Source organism: Artemia sp. Qi Xiang Cuo, chromosome 11 (genome assembly GCF_049724085.1).
Source record: "Artemia sp. Qi Xiang Cuo chromosome 11, ASM4972408v1, whole genome shotgun sequence".
In the NCBI taxonomy this organism is placed as follows: domain Eukaryota; kingdom Metazoa; phylum Arthropoda; class Branchiopoda; order Anostraca; family Artemiidae; genus Artemia; species Artemia sp. Qi Xiang Cuo.
In genome coordinates, this window is record NC_142804.1 from 34,961,907 (window position 1) to 34,981,768 (window position 19,862).

At 36.3% G+C, this 19,862-nt stretch overlaps 1 protein-coding gene across 1 annotated transcript in view; it reads right to left on the reverse strand.

Annotated features, from left to right (window-relative positions):
- Positions 1-19,862, reverse strand: part of Klp31E (kinesin-like protein 31E) — a 145,943-nt gene that overhangs the window by 36,918 nt on the left and 89,163 nt on the right. The window contains exon 11 of the mRNA XM_089096735.1: positions 15,813-16,014. Within this exon, the coding sequence (XP_088952861.1) occupies positions 15,813-16,014 (202 nt within the window). The remainder of the gene's footprint in view (positions 1-15,812; positions 16,015-19,862) is intronic.

Genomic DNA, 19,862 nt, shown 5'->3' on the forward strand with positions numbered 1-19,862 from the left:
ATTAAGTCTGTTCTTTGTCCGTTCTATTGTCTTGGAAAAAATTAAATCCATCTATTTCATTATTTTATTTGTTCATCAGGCAAAGGTATATTTGTATACTAAACTCTTTCATTATTGAGTTGTGTCCCATTCTGGTAGAATTAACACGTTCCAGTACTTTCTGGCTTTAAGTAATTGAGCATACAACAGACTAAAAAATTCTGATGATCACGCCCTAAAAAGCAGTTTCCAGCAACTAGCAACACTAAGTTATATTCATATTGCTTAAAGAATAACGTAAAGTGTAAATGAAATCTTATTTTTCGGATTGATTCAGTCTAAATTTACACAACTTTATATATCTTAAGAAATCAAGGAAAAATCGAGAATTTGATTTTTAATAGAAAATACTTACAAATGTAGTTGGTGGTTTGTTTTTTAGGGTGCGTGTGTGTGTGTACGTGTATTTGAAAGCCAACAAAGACAAGAATGATCAAAAATAAACAAGAAAACTCAACATATTTAAATCACTTTCTTCCACGCCTTCACACCTTTCTCTGTAAAACCTTTGCAAAACTTCCTACCGCAATAATTAGGTCTCAAGAAATAGTCTCAAAGATACATGGGAGTAGTGGTACATTCACTCAACAAAAAAAACTCCTTGAATTCACCAAACTTTGGCAGTTACTCAGAAAATGTCCCGTATACTCCCCATAAAGAGGGCAAGCACATCTAACTCCCGAGCCATCCTCTTTACATAACTCCCAGCGTCCCCTCCAAAGTAGCACACAATTTGCACGCACTTCCAACATTTAAGGGCTGGTCCACGGATGGTTCAGTTTCAAATAAAATTCATCGCCATACACTACTTTAATCTAGTTGTGAAAAAGCAGGGTGCTAGATTTCTCTACACCAGTAAGCCAATCCTGAATCTTCTGGTCCTTAAGGCGCAAATGGCAACATACTAAAGAAATAATCAGGTTTAAAGTGAGGAACCTGGCATTCATTCCATGCCCATGAAAGGCCAGCATTATCCAGCAGGGTTTAACCTGTTTTGGCCATGTTGCCTTTTTGGAAGAATTCATTATCTCAGTGTAAGTCACCTTCACTAGGCGGTTATCGGGCAAACGTGATATCAGTAACCAAAGCTCCATCACCTGTACAGTCCTCAAACAGTACAGATTCGGTACGCCAAGATCACCTTTAAGAACTAAAATGCTAAAATTGTTTTGAAAGCCAATAACTCTTTTAAAATACATAAACTGCAGCGATTCCAGTTGTTTCATTATGGCAGATCTCCAAAACTTACAACCATAATGGGCAACTGGCAGGACTTTAGCTATGAAAAGGTACTTGTTAATGTTCATATTCTTAATTCCCATGATAAGTATTTATCACAGTAGAGCAGAAGCGGCTGCCTTACCACGCAAAATCATAAATTCAATGTGTGCGGTCCAGTTCTCATTTGCTGCGACTATGAATCCCATATTCTTATACCTGGGGACCTCTTTTATTAACACACCTTTATAAGTAAAGGAGAAGTCATGGTGTCCATCAAGCTTCTTACAATGCACGATGACAATCTCTATCTTGGATGCACTCAGCTTCGACTTCTTGGATTCTAAGTAAGCTTCAGCTGAATTTAAGAGAGCTTGGAGCTCCTCAACTGACTCGGCCATTAAAGCTGTATCGTCACCGAACAGTAAACAAGAAAACAGGGTATATGTGACGAGTATATAGTCGTCACATTTCATTGATTAGCAAAAAAAATTAATCTAACATTTATAATCATTTTGTAATCTTGGAAATTTTATTTTTATTTGAATAGAGTAGAAGGCGCAGTTGTCAGTAAGTATAAGCAAATTGAATTCGAAATTTTCATTTTCGCCATATCTTTTCCCATATATAGTAAGAAAAGTCAGATTTCAATAAATGACAAATGTTGTTAACAATAAACGGGGTATATATGACGACTATAACATTCGTCACAATTCATCGACTAGAAAAAAAGACTCAAGGCCCCAAGGGGCATAGGCGGTAATAGGAGGGGGGAGAGTGGGCACTTGCATCAGGCGCAGAATTTTAGGGGCGCTAAATTTCAAATAAATAAATCTAATATTTATAATCATTTTGTAATTTTTGAAATTTTATTTTTATTAAAACAAAGTAAAGGGCGCAGTTGACAGTAAGTACAAGCAAATTGAATCCGAAATTTTCATTTTTCCCATATCTTTTCCCACATAAAGTAAGAAAAGTCAGACATAAATAAATAAAGAATTTTGTTAATAAACGAAATTTTTTTTTAAGTTTGGCCTGAAAATTTTTGGAAGACAGGGGGGGACCAATCAAAATTTTCCCCCGGGTGCAAGAGAGGCCAGAACTACAACTACCAGGGGATAAATGGAGTAGTTTTCAGTCTTCATTCAGTCTTTGGACAGTTAACATCTTAAATAAAAAGTATATTTCACGGATTAACTGTTTACATGTGATAAATTACATCTCACGGATCGGTATTAGGTCCGCTTTTATTTTTGATATTTACTAATGATCTTCCACGATGTTTGCAGGGAAGTAATGGTCTTGCAATTTTATTTGCAGATGACACAGCTGTTTCTGTTAAAGCGAAGGATTCATCTACATTAATTCAAAATTTGTTTAACACTGTTAGTTCAGTTAATCGATGGTTTGTTTCTAATTATTTAGTACCGAATTTTAAGAAGACTGAATTTATGGTTTTTGGTCATTCAAAACGTGCTACTAAAAAAATTTCATGTCAGGAGCTTCAAGTTGGTGAGCATAAAATACGTAGAGTTCAATCGTATCGTTATTTAGGAGTTTTTATTGATCCACTTTTTTCATTTCAAACTCATATTTATCATTTAAGGGTGAAACTTTCGCAAAATATTGGGTCTATGTATCGTTTGCAACATGTTTTTCCATTTTCAATTTTAAAAATAATTTATCATTCTTTGATTGCTCCTTATTTAAATTATTGCACAATTATTTATTTAAATACTTTTTGTAAGCATATAAAACACCTACAGATACTTCAAAATAAAGCAGTGAGAATACTTGGAAATTTTTTACATCGTCCATCAAAACTTAGAGATGCATCGGAAACTGAAACATTATTTCTTTTCTTGAATTTATTAGATCTGAAACATATAAGAGAACTTAATATATCAATATGGCATTTTAAAATACAAGATCCTAGTAGTTATTTTTATGAAAAATCTCTGTTGATTCTGCCCCCTCCTTCGGCTCTTAGGTGTTCTGGAACATATCGAATTCCCTTTGTTAATTGTGAAAGATCTAGATTTTCAATTAGATACCAAATACCATTTATTTCAAATAAATATAGGCTGAAAGATAGAATTCAAATTGAGGCATCATTTCGGCAAATATCAGTTCTAAGGAAGAAAATATTAAAATTATGTATTGACCTGTGATGGTGGAATAGAAATTTTATTATTATTATTATTATTTTTTTTGTTTATATTTGTTACCCATGTTGGGATAGCCTTCCGTGCCTCACTTGTCCAGCGTTTGTTTTCTTTATGTTTTTTATGTTTTTTGTTTTTTTCTTTAACCAGGTTTTTTTTTTTTCTATCTTTTGTTTTTATTATAAAATGTTTTTTTTTTTTTTTTTTTTTTTTTTTACCCAATTTTACGAGCTTTGCTCTCTGTTGGGGGTATATGTTTTTTGTTATGTTGAATTAATCAAATAAACAGTAAACAGTAAACGGATAACTTGTTTACCTGTGATAAACCTGGACAAGGAGCCTATTGATTTTTGACTGGAATGAAAGAAATATGTTAAGCTAATATATGATTACACAAGTAATTAATGACCTTGAAAAAACTTTACCTTTATTTTGAAGATTGTGGTTATGCAATCATTCTGTTAATATAGTTAATGAAGTGGGTTATTAGCGGCCAGTGAAATGAACAAATAAATAATAACCAAATGTCACAGCAAATATGAAATTATAAAGAACTTTTGACCCGTGTGGCATATATTGATTGAAGATTGCCTTTTTTGGAAATTTATTTTGCCGTAATCGTCCATTAGAATGGGGAGAAAGAGAAATGATAAGAAAGTAAAAAGTGATGGTGGTAGTGAGAGTGGAGATAAATCGAATGAAAGCCTAACGTCAACCCCAAAAACTCTAACAGGGAAGAAAAGGCGTTTGCCGGAAGATTCTATTCTGGATTCGAGTGGCCAATGCTTACGACAAGAATGTCAGAAAACAGATGCAGAAAATATTGTAAGAATTTTGGAGCTGTTGGAAACTTTACAATCAGACGTAAGAGAAATTAGAGAGTCCCTTCATAGTGTGAAGACTGACGTGCATAATATACAGAAAACTGCTCGTGAATTGGGAGAAAGATGCACGCGTGTGGAAGGTGATGCAAGAGAAACAAATAATCGGGTAGACAGTTTGAAGTCTAAGATGTAAAATCAGGATAAACTCGTAAATGATTTATTTACACACGTTACATCATTAAAAAATCAGTCTCTTATGTTCCAGCATACGGAAAGAAAAAAAAAACAACATATTGTTTTGGAATGGGAGGACTGATTCATTGTCAGATGCAAAAAATACCATTAAAAGAGTGCTGAATGAGGGATGAGAAATGGAAGTGAAGGATATTCCTCCGTTTTCAGTGGTACATGAAGCGAGTGACTTTATCAAAATCAAAATTACTGATTATAAGGACCGATACGGCATACTGAAAAATGCAAAGAAATTAAGAGGAAAGGACTTGCAGTTTGGAAAACCAGTTTTTATTAGTGATGATGTTAGTAGAGAGGTCTGCCAAATTAGCAAGGGATTGGTGGTAAAAAGAAAATATTTGATGGAGAGATGTGTTGAGTGCTGGATACCACCCGTGGTACCGCCTGTTCTTTCTGTTGAATCTGCAAGTAACGTTGGAAAGGTTGAATGTTTCAAAGCCTTAAAAATGTAAATAGTGGTTTGAGCTAGTTATTTATAGTGTTTGGAAATTATTTTTTTTTAGAGAATATATGAAAAGTTATTAATTATGAAGGTTAGTAAATTTTGGTTTGCTTATAAATGAAGTTGTGAGCCATATTAAGCCCACTGAATTTTATTTTGGGAGTTGATATGCGTGTACCTATCGACCGGTTTGTATATTTGTTTTGTTTAAATTTTGTTTCTTATGTCCACTTTGACGGAATATATTTTGTTATTTTTTTGTATTTATCTAGGTCTAGATATATGTTTAGTAGATAATGATTTTTTTCGCCACCGCCACCCTCTACCGTTACATACATTAACTTTTGTTGATGATGGTTAGAGATATCGTTTCACCTCCTGGGAACAGCAATGTCCTGCAACTTGAAAGTCGAAGGGTTGATTTTTCCAGCCAGTTTAATGAAAGAATAAATAGAAATTTAGATATTAATGCTACTGAGATTTTCACAAATGAACCATCAAGGTATATTTTTACAGAAGGGGCACTACCCTTGTATGGTGATAGGGGCCATTTTGGCCTTAATATTTTTCATTTGAATTGTCAGGGATTGAATTCTGCGCATAATTTTTATCGGAATTAATAAATACTAATGTCCTTCAGGTGATCGCTTTAACTGAAACTTGATTAAATGATAATAAATTGCAATTACTGCATATCCCTGTTTATAATTTATGTGTTAGAGATCGCGAGTATTACCAACATGGAGGCCTAGCAGCTTGAGATCAGGCTGATTATAAGGTTTCAATAAGAGAAAATCTTACAATATATAGAGAGAAAGTTTGCGAGTGTTTTGTTTTACATATAACTAGAGAGAATTTGAATTTTTGCATTGTTGTAGTATATAGACCTCCACAGAGCCTGCTCCAAGACTTTAGGGACCTATTTGAAGAACAATTAATGAAACTTCCGATTAACTCTATGCCATGTTTTATTATGGGGGATTTTAATATTAGACCTTATAGATCAGTCATCTGCTAGCATTGAATTTATTAATAGAAGTCTTTCTAATGGGTTTCATCCTTGTATAAATATCCCTACAAGAATTACGGGAACATCAGCTAAGCTTCTGGTTAACATCCTTTCTAATGTACCCTTGAGTCTTCCCAGGGTCCTTATCAACGATGTATCTCACCACTTTGGAGTTTCAGCTAGATTTAGAACTGTCACGAAGGCGGTTAAAGGCAAAAAATCAAGGATTCCAGTGATCAGTGAAAATGCGATGGTCAAACTTAAAAATTATGTAGAAAAGGGGAATTGGTATGATGTTCTAGGCGCAGTTCAGGACGCAAATTCTAAGTTTGTTTTATTTTATGAAAAGTTGCAGAGTTTGATAAGTCAATCAGTCATATTGAAACCGTTTAATAGAAAGCACTCAAGTAAAAAACCTTGGATTAGTCCTGTGACTTTGAAGCAAATAAATGTAAGAGATAAATTGTTTAGAGCTCAAATAATTAACCCGACACAAGAAAATAAACAATTATATAAAATTTATCGAAATAGGTTGAACACAATTTTAAGAAATGAAAAAAAGAAATATTTTGAGAAAAAGTTTAAGGAGGTCGAAGGATGCCTTAAGAAAACCTGGGGACTAGTAAAAGAAGTGATTGGATTAAAAATAAATAGTGTACCTGATGAATTAGTTAGTGTAATGGGAAAGATTTTGAATTCTGAAAAGGACGTATGCAATGAATTTCAGAGCTATTTTTTGAATATTGATCTTAATCTAGTTATGTCAGTTATACTTGATAGAGGCGATTCGACGTTCGAGTCCTTGCTAAGGGACCCGATTGATGTATCTCTTCACCTTACACCTGTGACACTTTATGAAATTCAAAAAAATATTAACGGCTTGCGTAGCAATTTATCTGGTAGCGATCATATTACTCTAAAAACACTTAAATGTATTTTTACTGCTATAGCTTAAGTTCTATGTGGGTTAATTAACGAGTGTTTTCGTCAAGAAAAATTCTCAGACTGTTTTGAAGTTTCCCAAGTAACTCAATGTCATTCGGGGGGTTTTCAAAATGACCCAAGACACTATAGGCTGATATCTATTTTCCCCAGCATTTTTTGTGTTTTAGAGAAGTGCTTTAGCATTAGAGCGGCGAGTTTTTTGGAGGATCACACGTTACTGGTAGAAACATAATTTAGGTTCCGTAGAAAAAGGACAACAGAACAGGCTTTGATTTATTTGACAACTATTATTAATGAGGTATTAGATAAAGGTTTTGAAATAGGTGCTATATTTTTAGATCCGATGAAAGCTTTCGACACTGTGGATCATGAACTTCTACTTAAGAAGTGTGAGGTGTATGGTTTGAGGGGTAAATCATTAAATTTTTTAAGAAGTTTTTTAAGTAATCGTTATCAGTATGTCCAACTAAATAATTCTTCTTCCAAAAAAAAGCGTATTGAAGTAGGTGTTTCGCAAGGATCAGTTCTCGGTCCTATATTATTCTTGATATTTATTAATGATTTACCAAATTGTCTGAATAATTTTTGCTATAGAATAAATGAACTAACGGTAAACCCGACTAATGAAACAGTTTCACATTTTGCTGATGACACAACAGCCATTAGCACAGCTAAGACAGCGGAGCTGCTGCAGATTTCCATGAAGGAATACGTTAATAGAATTATAACATAGCTGAGGGTAAAAAAATTAAGGATTAACATGGCTAAGTCTAACTTTATTATTTTTTCGCGATCATCAAACTTTTACCCATGGATCAAGGAATTAGATATGCCCAATGGCGTTATAAAACGGACTGCGTCTTTTAAATACCTTGGGATTGTAATAGATGAAACTCTATCTTTTAAGCAACATGTAACTTTAACTAGCAAAATATTGGCAAGAAATTTAGGTATAATGAAGAAACTCCAACATTGTTTTCCCAAATCTGTCCTTCGCCATCTTTATTTTTCTTTAATACACCCGTATATACTTTATTGTTCAAGTATTTGGATTTTTGCTTTTTCTTTTATCCTAAATCCAATAAGATTTGTACAAAATCATGCCGTAAGAATTTTAACCGGTATATTTCCACGTATGTCTGTTCGAGAAATTTACCCAACTTATAAAATTTTGCCGGCTGCAGGCCTTCGTGAGTTCTATGCATTGTGGTTTATTTTTGGACTGCAGCAGGATGTTCAGCCTCGTTGTTTTGATGATTTATTGTCCATTAGGTCTACTGTTCATTCTCATGATACAAGGGGTAGCGCGGACTTCTGTGTACCTAGAGGTATATCTTCCCGTTCAAGTTTTTCTGTTTTTTTTATAGAGGTACACGGAAATGGAATAGTTTGAATAGTGATATTAAGACTATTGGTGACCCCAATATTTTTAGAAAAATCATTAAGGAACTGCTTTTTGCTGAATAAGAGTTTTGATTGATTGATTGATTTATTTATGGTGGGGGTTTTGTTGATATGATGTTCCCAGAGGAAGTATAATATATGATATTATTTTGTATTTATTGTTTAGTGTGATGGTATTAGTGGTATCGGTGGCCAAGTGTTCCTTGTTTTAAGGATCTTGTTTTCTCTACCTCCCCCACGGACAAGCTTTGCTTTTTAGGGGAGGAAGTAATAATTTTTTGTTGATATTTTTTTTAAAATAAATCTTTCTTTCTTTAAAAAAAAAAAAATCTTTCTTTCTTTTACTGATGAATTGGTTCAAAACGGTACAGTAGGTGTATGAAAAATATTCATTTTTAATACTTTGACTTTTAGATTCAGTTTTGAGCAAAAACCCTGCTTTTTTTTGCACAAAAAAGAGCAGAAAATTGATACCGTTGCAGAATGCTGGTGGCACTGACGGAATTACTTCCCTTAAGAAAACGTATGAAAGGACTGCAAAATGGATTAAAAAGTGCAAACGGATCATTAAAATTTGTTACTATCTGATCCAAAACATTAAAACTTGGATCAGAGCTTCCGTCAGAGGCCGAGAGCAGGCATCTAACATCCGTGACGCAAAATTAAAATTAGATCACCCTTTAATACATTACTTTACCTGGAATCAAAATTTAGTTAGCTATAAAGAGTTAGATTTCAGTTAATGTTGGCGGATCTGGGAAAGGAAACAGGTCACAAGACGGTCAAAATCATTTAGAGTAAATTATTACGTCGTCGAAAATTTTTAACAGTTAAAGATGACCAAGGTCAAGTTTTGTTCTGTTCCGAAATGCAGGGATAAATCCAAGAAAGAGGCGAAGATCACATTTCACAGGTAAATAATATAAAAGATAAATGATATTCAATGATGATAAGCTCATATAAAAATTATATAATTATGTAAAAATTAAATTATATAAACCATATAATATTAGTTTTTACAGGTTTTCTCTTCTTATTTTACGCTGCCATAACAAACCTTACGATGTCCAAAAAGTTGTCACTCATTCCCGCACGCGGGGAATTATACAGAGAAGAATGAAAACCCCAGAAAATCATAAATTTTATCAATATTCCAATGTATTTTTATGAATAATACTTACGGAGGGCGAAGCCCGTAGATATATTTGTTCTGTGTTAACATACATCCAATTTCCATATGTGCATTTCTAAGAAATGGTGAAACAAAAACTAAGAAACAAGGTTTGGGTTGGCACAGGTTAAGGGAGTTTATTGGGTTAGCTCTCTTCCCGATATCTTAAAATGTTTAATGTCTCTCTTCACATTATAATCGCTTCTACAGCCGAAAATTTACCCATTGGTTGTTCTTCATTTTTATTTGCCTTCCCTTCCCCTATCAGCTCCAAAAATGGATTTCTGCGTAGATGCCGGGTAAACGTAGATAGTGTGCAAAACTCGGCCTTGAGTTTTAATACCGACAACTCCAAAGTCGTATTCTTCAACTGAAAGCAAGAAACGCCAGAGAATATTGCTCTTGAGTAAGGGAGGATCAACCAGGTTCATCCGAAGATCCTCAATAAGGCATGCTTGACAACTCTTAATAGCGTGAATTGAAAGTCGAGTTGGACTTCTTATCCATATTATCTTAAAAATAAGTTACGTTTTTTCAGAGTTTCAGAGTTTTTATTCCACAATACATACACAATCCAAGCACAACACTCCTAATCGCCCTACAAAGGCTCCATGGCCAGGGATATAAGGGGGAATGAGAAAAAAAAATACAATATATCCAAACAACCATAAGAAGAAATCAATCGCCAAACAACATATAAAATTAAAAAGAGACCATACCTGAGGCCTGGGAGTCATAGCGCAGAGAAGATCACCATATAACAAAACTAAACACTCAGGGGACATCAACTCCACAAAAAAAAGAACGGCACGGATAACCCTTGTAGGAATTCTGTCTGGCCCTGAAGACGATGAACCTTTAAGTGCATTTACGATCCGAGCTACCTCAAACTCAGAAACAGGGTTCAAGACCATTGACTTTGAATATGGGGGTCCAAGATAGGCTCTGAAATTGCAACGAGAAGTTGTAGAGCTCACAGATGAAGCAGTCGTATTTCCAATATTAGCAAAATAAGATGTAAGCTCTAGCTGAACATTTTCTTCTCCTTGGACAATTTTACCATCGACTATCAGCGTTGGTGGAACTGAGGGCGGAGGGGGAGTAGGTCTAAGTAAAGGATTAATAATTTTCCACGTCGTCCCAACATCTGTTTTACGCTCAGAAAATTTCCTGTGATAATACTGAGACTTGGCCTTACGACGCAGAGGATGATATATACTCCGATAGGCATTGAACCGCTAATGATAAGAAGTAGATGACGAAGCCTTGTATAGCTTCCACAGATAATCTTTCCTGCTTTTATGGAGACCTGGAGTCATCCACGGATTCAACAGTACTATCCTTTTCGAGGTATGAGGCACTGGATTCTGGTGACAAACTTCTAGGATACCTTCTTTTACTGAATCATAAAAGAAATCAAAAGAGCGGTTAAAATCCGATTCAGAATCCAAACTATCCCATGGCTGATCAGTCAAACGAGATTTAAGTAGACTGATCTCACTGACACCAAAATGGAAAAATGGGAGATTAGATGGCGAAGCTAGCCACCGTCTCTTTCAAACCGTCTCAATTCAGTAGTTCTAGCCATTTATCTATGTGTTGCGTCATTCCAAAAGTTTCCAAAGTAGGAAAAGTTAAGACTCCGTTTTTTTTTCTTTCTTTCAATGGCGTTACAGGGTTTGTCCAAAAAGTAATAGGACTCATTTTCTTCCGCCACGACTGTACTTCGGAGCGTGCTTGCGCCGTCTGGATTCGGTAGAGGGCGTTCCTAGCTAACAAAAGAGCGGCTGGTCAGTTGTCTTCGAGCACCTGGAGAGTCGGGACAGGCCTTTTTGCGTGACGTGGTTTCTGTGTGTGGTGCAAGCCAAAAATGCAGCGTTCGTTAGAGCAGAGATACGCGATTAAATTCTGTGTGAAACTTGGTAAATCTGTGACAGAGATGTTTGATATGATCAAGCAGGCTTATCCAGATGTTGCTTTAGCAAGAAGTGGTATGTTTTGGAGGCACCAGGCCTTTTTGGAGGGTCGGGAATAGGTCACCGATGAAGACTGTGCTGGAAGACCTTCGAATTCGACGAACGCCGACAATGGGACTCGTGTGCGCAAAGTTTTGAACTCAGACCATCGACTAAGTATTTCTTTAATTGCCAAAATGTTAAATTTACTAAAATCTGTCGTCTGTGGCATTATGATGGTGCATTTGAACATGCACAAGGTGTGTGTGAAGATGGTCCTAAAAGTGCTCATTGACGACCAGGAACTGCGGCGAATGGAAGTGTGCTAAGAAAATTTGAACATGTGTGAAAGTGACCCCGAATTTTTAAATAACATAATGCCAGGTGACAAGTCCTGGATCTTTGAGCATGATTCTGAGATATGGCAATCTTCTGAGTGGCACACATCGGCGTCTCCTCACCCAAAAAAGGCAAGATTGAGCAAATCCAAAGTGAAAACGATGCTCATTGTCTTTTTTTACATCAAAGGCATCGTCCACCATGAGTTTGTTCCTCGTGGACAAACCGTCAACATCAAGTTTTATGTGGAAGCGTTCAAAAGGCTCAGACAAATAATCAATTGGGCCCGAGAAGACCTCGCAGCCGGCCGGAAGTTGCACTGCGACAACGCCCCAGCTCACATCGCCTTTCTCGTTAACAACTACCTGACCAAGGCCGGCATCCCAACGCTTTTGCAGCCTCTAAACTGCTCGGATGTGGCCTCCCAGACTTTTTAATGTTTCCTCGCCTGAAAAGGCTGATGAAAGACAAGCATTTTGAGGCGAATGAAGGGATCCATGCAGCATGCACCACGGCTCACAAGGTTATTCCGGAAAATGCATACCATGACGCATTCAATGCTTGGAAAAAACGCTGGCAGCGCTGCATTGACGCAGAAGGAGTCTATTTTGAAAGTTTTTAAAGAATTGTAACGATTAGCTCAATAAATGTTTTTAAATCGACTCAGTCCTATTACTTTCCGGGCAAACCCTGTATATTATGATGTTTATAGTATTATGTTTCCGTAACGTCTATTAAAATTCGTATCACCGCTTCAATTAGCATTGTGAGTTATCGATTTATTTTTTTATTTTTTTTTTGTCTATGCACGCTCTTTTTTATAGTGAGTTTTCATACAATTAAATTTTTCGAACATTCTGACATCATTTCAATCGGTTTTATTTGACATATGCATTCCTGAATACTGGGCAAGAGTTACTCCGTAGTTTTAACTCAGAATTCAATCTTCTACAAAAGGAAGGCTAAAAAATTCTTCAAGACATACTGCAATTTGATTCATCTTATTTATGCTATTAAAAACATTTGGTACACTGAGACAATGGATTTGCAAACATTCGAACTATCAACAAAACATCGATAGAACTTTAGGCATCATTAGGGCTCCAGCAGCTCCACTGGCTTGGACACGCTTAACGTCACCTGGATGATAACCTCTTTAAGCCAATACTTCTTGCCACGCTCCTACCAATATGCCATAGAAGACAAGGAGGAAAATTAAAGAATTAGTGGACGCTAGTTAACCAAGATTTGGAGCCAGCTGGAGGGTTTTGCAAATTCGGCCACAGATGGGACAAATGGTGGCTGAGTTTCGCCGAAGAATTGGCAAAAGATCTACCATCGTGGGAGAGCGTTATTCAGAGGTTTCTTTCAGATGACGAGTAAGGTGGAAACGCCTGGACCTACTGCAAGTACAAGTAAGCTATTGTTTTGCAGATACTTGACATTTTATTTGTTTGAGGCCAAAAAATATCCACTTAATTTTTGGGAAAAACAAGAAGATATAAAGATTTGAGTTTGTCCCCGACAGAAAGCGAACCATTAAAAAAAAAAAAAATTCAGAATTTAAAAAGCATTTTGTACCTTCTCCCTTTTAGTTTAGAGGTATAAAGAGTTTTTCACTCTTCATCAAAACATTTTCGAGCCTCATAAATGACAAAGATATGGCCATGTTAAAAAATATTGTAAGTCAGCGAACTCAGTGTGTCTGAGACACACTGAAATTTACGGCTCTGAAGTTAGTGAGTTAAAGGTGACAGATCAGCAAAGACGAATTAAGAATCATAGCTGTATCAATGGCGTATGCTCATCAATAAATCAGAATGCATAACATGGAAACATTGCAAGTATTTGAAAAGCAGTAGATTAGCCATAAGAAGCCTGTATTGCCATACAAAAATTATACACATATTGAAAAATATGTCAGCAGCTAATATATTAAAACAAAAAAAAATTAGTAAACTTTCCAACAAATAATCAAATAGCTGAAAACCCAGCCAGACAGATCACTTGACAGACAGAGAATTGGAATTTTGAGAACCTGTCTTTGGCTGAAAAAGGCATACACTTATGCGACCTTGTTGGAGAGATGGAGCTGGCTAAGCTGAATCCAGAAGAAACAGCACAACTATTCAAGGTTAGTTAATCAATCAGTAGGAATCAATGATTACATTAAACATGCTTAGGTGGATTTCAAATTCAGTTATGAAATTCAAATTCAGTGTTCAGTATGAATTATTCTAATTCATTACAATAATTTTTATCTCAGTCAAATTAAAATCTTTCGTATAAAGGGGACATGGACCAAATCTTTTCATGTTTTAAGTTTAAAAATTAAAGGTATACTTGTTCACGGTTTGAAAGACTTGAAAGGGTCGAAAGGTGGGTTTATGACATGCATGAAGAAAAACCTATATTTTACTGAAGTCAGAATTGGAAAGAATCAGAGTTGGAAAGAGTTTACTCTGAAGAATCGCAATTGTTGGATGGAAGACGTACTTGGATGATAACACTTAACTTGATATTATCAATATTATCTAACATTTCTGGCAAGGCAATTTGAATTGAGCCCTTGTTGAACCATATTGAGCTAAAAATACCAAAAATGAATTGAGGTTGGTTGTTGGAGATGCCAGTGCAGAAGCATTCAAAATTTCATCTTAAAAAATATAAGCTTTGTTTACGGTGCTGTGGTCGCCCGGGGTTCAATACCAGCTGCCGCCGGTACGACAAAAGGACCTTTGTACTAAAAAAGTCTCGTTAATCCATAGACAAGATTAAGCTTTCTTTACTGACCTCAAACGGTCTAAATTCAGGAAAATACGTACACTTCAACTGACATTACTTTTGGTGACCCCCCAGCCTTAATTTTTTAAGATCTACAATCCTTACTCCAATCCAATACACTCGTGAGTGAGCACCAGCCCCTTTTAATCAGCTTATACGTAAGTATCACCCCACAAATCCAACAAAAAAACATGTTTTCGATAAAAACAAACTGAAATAATTTTAAAGAAAAAATTGATTAAATGACAAGTATTCATCTCTTTGATGAAAGGTAATCAGTGGACGAAAATACTAAACTTCATCAGAACAGGTTGATTTCCACTGCAAGAGCCTTTGCCTGTGAAAACCAGCTCCAGGATATCTAATTACAAGTCTACCTGTTGCGAAATGGTATAAAAAAAAGAAGCAATATCTATAAAAAAAATCTATAGAAGGATGTCTAGTCCATCCAATGCAATAGCAACTTTCCCAATGACAGATAAAAACAATGATATTTTGACTGATACCAAAGAAAAGAAAAGACACTTTTTGCAACGACAAGAAAAAACTATAATGATTTCTCCGAGGATTAAAAAAGCGATGCCACTTTCGAAAAAGAGAAAAATAAAAATAAAAATTAAGACAATTTTTCTGATGATAGAAATAAATGTCAACGCTTATCGCAATCACAAAAAAATGACGCTTTTTCAACAATAAAAAAAAGCCAGTGACATTTCTTATTACAACACTTTTGGCACCAGCCATAAAAAGCGATGAAAATTGCGTTTGAGGCACAACAATATGAAACCGTTGCAGAAAATGACCAGAATCAAATCTTAATAGACAAGTACAGCTAAAAAGCATTACAGACGTTCCATATCCTTTCCACGTTTGGCACTCATTTAAATTTGTGCTTTTTTTCAAATTTTAGCGTTTCTACTTTTTCAAAGTTTCATGCATTTTCCAAGAATAATATAGCCTACGTCTATTTTTATTTTATTCTAAGGGAAGAGAGACACAAGAACCTGCTGACGAAGAAAATTTGAAAAGCTTTGCCTTAAAAATGCCCTTTTTTACGCTTAGTACGAACTCCCATCCACTACCCACAGGAAGTTCCTTAGATCCCCTTCCCCTCTCTTCTTAGGACTCAGGACATAAACTTGTCAGTTTACTAGTATATAAAGAACAATGACGCACAAGTCGACATGCTTATTCAAAGCAAGAGGTAAAAAAGAAACCTAAATAAAAAAAAAACTAATCTTTGAAAAATTAGCAAAAAAACTAACCTTTGAATCTTCTGCTTCGAGTATTTGTTGTTGGCATTTGGTAATATTGTCGTTTATAAAAGATATGTTTGTCCTAACATCTTCCTGTTCTAGCATTAAGTCTTGAATTAGTACTGTATTTTCACCATCTGAATAGGCTTCAGCAATTTGTTTGGCGAATTCGTCAAGCATTTGACTGAGCTTTTCTCGCTTACTTAGCCATCTAAAATAAGTAAAGGTTGCCCAGGAATAAAAAAGAATTTACTTTAGAAGAAAAAATATGAATTACAAACCACGGTTTTCAATGTTATCCACTGTTTATGTATTGAGAGCTGCAATTAAAACAGATTCGATAACTGAAATCATATAGAGACTATGGTTGTAGGAGTAGCAGCAACCAATAAAGGTCAAACCACTACCCCATAGTAGGCGGAATTTTAAAAACACGTTACGAAACGGTAGTCGTACTCACCCGAAAAAAGCCAGAACAAAGGATAACTAGATTTATTTTGCTGGGGTAACATTAAGAGTTGCAGCAACCTTTGGTTAGCTTCGCCGACAAAAGTGTTAGAGAGCAGCACTTTGATTTGGTTTCTTCGTCATCGGTCGATGGCGTATTTGTAGACAGGACAGGGCTTACGCATAGGCTTACTAGGCCCGGTCCTAGAGGCGTACAATGCAGAGGGTCGAAAAAAAAACAACAACAAAAAACACTGAGCAATTTTTTTTTTTTTAACAAAAACTGGACTGATATGATTTATCGTCAAAGTGCCAGATGCACTTTGTTGCTGCGCTGCCTATTCACAGAAAAGTAATTTTAAAACAACACGGGAATTCCGTAGCCGCTTTTAGACTGTCAGATATCTACAAGAATGGCAGCTGAGAGCGTATCAAGAATTCTGCGTATCAGAGAACCCTGCTGTAGAGGTTTCGTGCTCCTGTCTGCAAAAATGTGGAATTTAGTTTTTTTTGCCAGAAGAAAGATCACGGATGCATGTTTTTTTTTTTTTTTTTTTTTTAGGGGTGATAGTATCGACCCAGTGGCCTTTTTAAGTGACAAAAAAATTTGGAGGGCAACTAGGCCCCCTACCAAGCTCATTTTTTTCTCAAAGTCACCCGATCAAAATTTTCAGCAGATAACCCTTTTGTTCAGCATAGTAAGTAGCATAAGTATGTATGACGGTACTAGACCCTTAAGGTCCAAACCGGCGGTGCTGATCTCCGTTTCGAGGCCCTCAACCAGGAAGCACAATGGCGGGCTGGGGGCCAGCCATCCTATGCTTTCGCACACCCTTCCTGCTTACCTTCCCCAGATTTCTCCAGGGACCCATTTAGAGCTGGGTTGACTCTGGATGAGCTTACAGAGTCACATTACTGACCCGCGTCCAAAACTCAAAAAACTGGCCTCTCCAGGGATTAAACCCGTTCCCCTTGGGACAGAGAACTCTCAACCCAGCGCATGTTCACTTAGCCAGGACGGCTTTTGTTCAGCATAGTCAAAGAATCTAATAACTATGTCTTTGAGGATGACTTAATCCCCCGCAGTCCCAGGGGGAAGGGCTGCAAATTATGAACTTTGCCCATTGTTTACATATAATATTGGTTATTGGGAAGTATACAGACGTTTTCAGGGGGGATTTTTCTGGTGGGGGTCGGGGGAAGGGAGTTACGCAGGATGGTCTTTCCATGGAGAAATTTTTCATGGGGGAAGGAAATTTTCAATGAAGGGGGTGCCAGATTTCCCAGCATTATTTAAAAAACGATCAGAAATTAAATTAAGAAAAACAAGTTTTTTTTAATAGAAAATAATGAGCGACATTAAAAGTTAAAACGAACAGAAATTATTCTGTATATGAAAGGGGCCGCCCCCTCTTCAACGCCCCGCTATTTACGCTAAAGTTTGATTCTTTCCCACAACTCTACTTTTTAAAACAATAAAAACTTTAGCGTAAAGAGTGAGACATTGAGGAGGGGACAGCCCATTTCAAATACGGACTAATTTATGTTCGTTTTAAGTTTCAGTGTTGCTCCCTACTTTCTGTAAAAAAAACTTGTTTTTTTTGTTTAATTAAGGAAAGAGGGCATATTTGATCCTGGATCTCCAAGAAAGCTTAGAGTATTAAGGCGAAACCTTAAGGAAATGTTGAAAGGGATGCCAAACAAAATCAAAACAAAGTTTGTCCTTGCTGGCCGTGAAAAAAGAATATCAACAACATCTAAACAACAGCTGATGGTATTAGGTTGAAACTTTCAATGATGTTGATGGGGAGTTGAAAAGAGATTGGATGGCAACCAGTCCCCCTCCCTCATCGTACTTTTTATGTGCCCCCTCTCTTTAACAATGATCAAAATTTTGTAATGTCATGTCCCCCACAACCCCGGGGAGGGATTATAAATTATCAAATTTGTCCATTCTTAACATGCAGGATTTATCGTTGGGGCAGGGAGATTGTTTGATCCTGTGTGTGTCCGAAAAGACTAAGGGTAATGAGGGAAATATCTGGGAATGTTGAGTTATATCAAAAGACACTATCTGCTTCTAAGTTATAAAAAAATGTGTATCTGCAATATCTTATTAGCAACTTAGGGTATGAATATTCAATCAAAGGATACTATGTGCATCCCCGTTGTCAGAAGGGCGTATCCGAAATAACCCAGGAGCAGCCAATGGTATTTCGTTTAAATTTTCAGGGAATGCTGAAGGGTACTGAAAAACAAATCAAAAGTCATTAATTAGAACTATTAGATAAAATAGAATGTTTTAGTTCTTACCCGAGAGACATAAACAACTGGAGAAATATTCATTATTTGAACAGAAAAAAAGTTTGGGAATCCAAATCAAACATAAATTAATTTAAAAAATGAAAATAAAAAAAGAACACCTCCCTCTAAGGTGGTTTCAGGCACCCATCCCCTCCCCCCTCAGCAGTGACCCCCCGACATTTAATCATAGTAGCTGATGCAGAACTATATCTCACTGTACACAATTTCATCAAACATAACCTGAATCAACTTGGTTACCACTAGGACATTACTAATTCCCCCCACCGCCCAGCACCAAAGCTAAAGATATAGACCAAAATATACGTGGGAACCAAGAAGGATTAGGGAACAAGCCCCAAAAAATCATTTAAATTTCATCTGAAGGCTCGATGAGGCTTAGAAAATAAGGCCATTGAAACATACCCTTTAGGCATCTTACCCTCCCCCCCTCTACACTAAGACCTATAAAGCATTAAAATAAACGTCAGAAAATTTGTTGTGCAATAAGAAGAGAGGTGTCACCTTGCAGCACCCTTGTGGAAACTGATATATATTCCAACTTGATTTCCGGGATTATTTCTGGTCTACGCTGTTACCATGAAAGTTAAGAGTAACATAAACCCCAAGATGAGCAAAATTTATTTTGTATGACAGGGCGGCTGCCCCTTCCTCACCCCAACCTCCTCTTCAAGGTTGTCGAAACTGCTTGTAGATGCTCATTCGATAGGATATTGAGAGTTCTAGTCTTTTTTTTTTAATTCAAAGGTGATTGGAAACCAAACAGCCCGTGTCCTAGAACTGTTTTTGAGTCTTCAGATAAATACAAAATTAGTTCTAAGGGAGAGGCGGGCGGTGGAGGTAGAAATTTATATATATAATCCCTTTTGATTTCCGGGAATATTTCTGGCCTAAGCTGTTATTATGAAAGTAAAGAGTAACAATAAAGCCAAAAATTAGCAAAATTTATTCCGTATAGGAGGGGGGCTGCCCCCTTCCTCATCCCAACCTCCCCCTCATTATCGTAGAAACTTCGGATGATTCTCAGTCAGTCAGAAATTGAGAATTCTAGTCCTTTTTTTTTGTCAAAAGTGATTGGAGACCAACCCGCCCCATTCCTGAAACTGTTTTGATATTTGGACATTTTGTCCTTAAGACATCTAATCGACATTTTTAAGTGCCTATTTTGTACTATCTATGTGGTTACTCTTTTTTCCGTGTAAGGGAATTTTCAATGGAGAGGGGGAGATTATCCGGGGGAAAATTTTCCGCAGGGGGGGGGGCACCGGCTGGACCCACTTTAACTCTTTA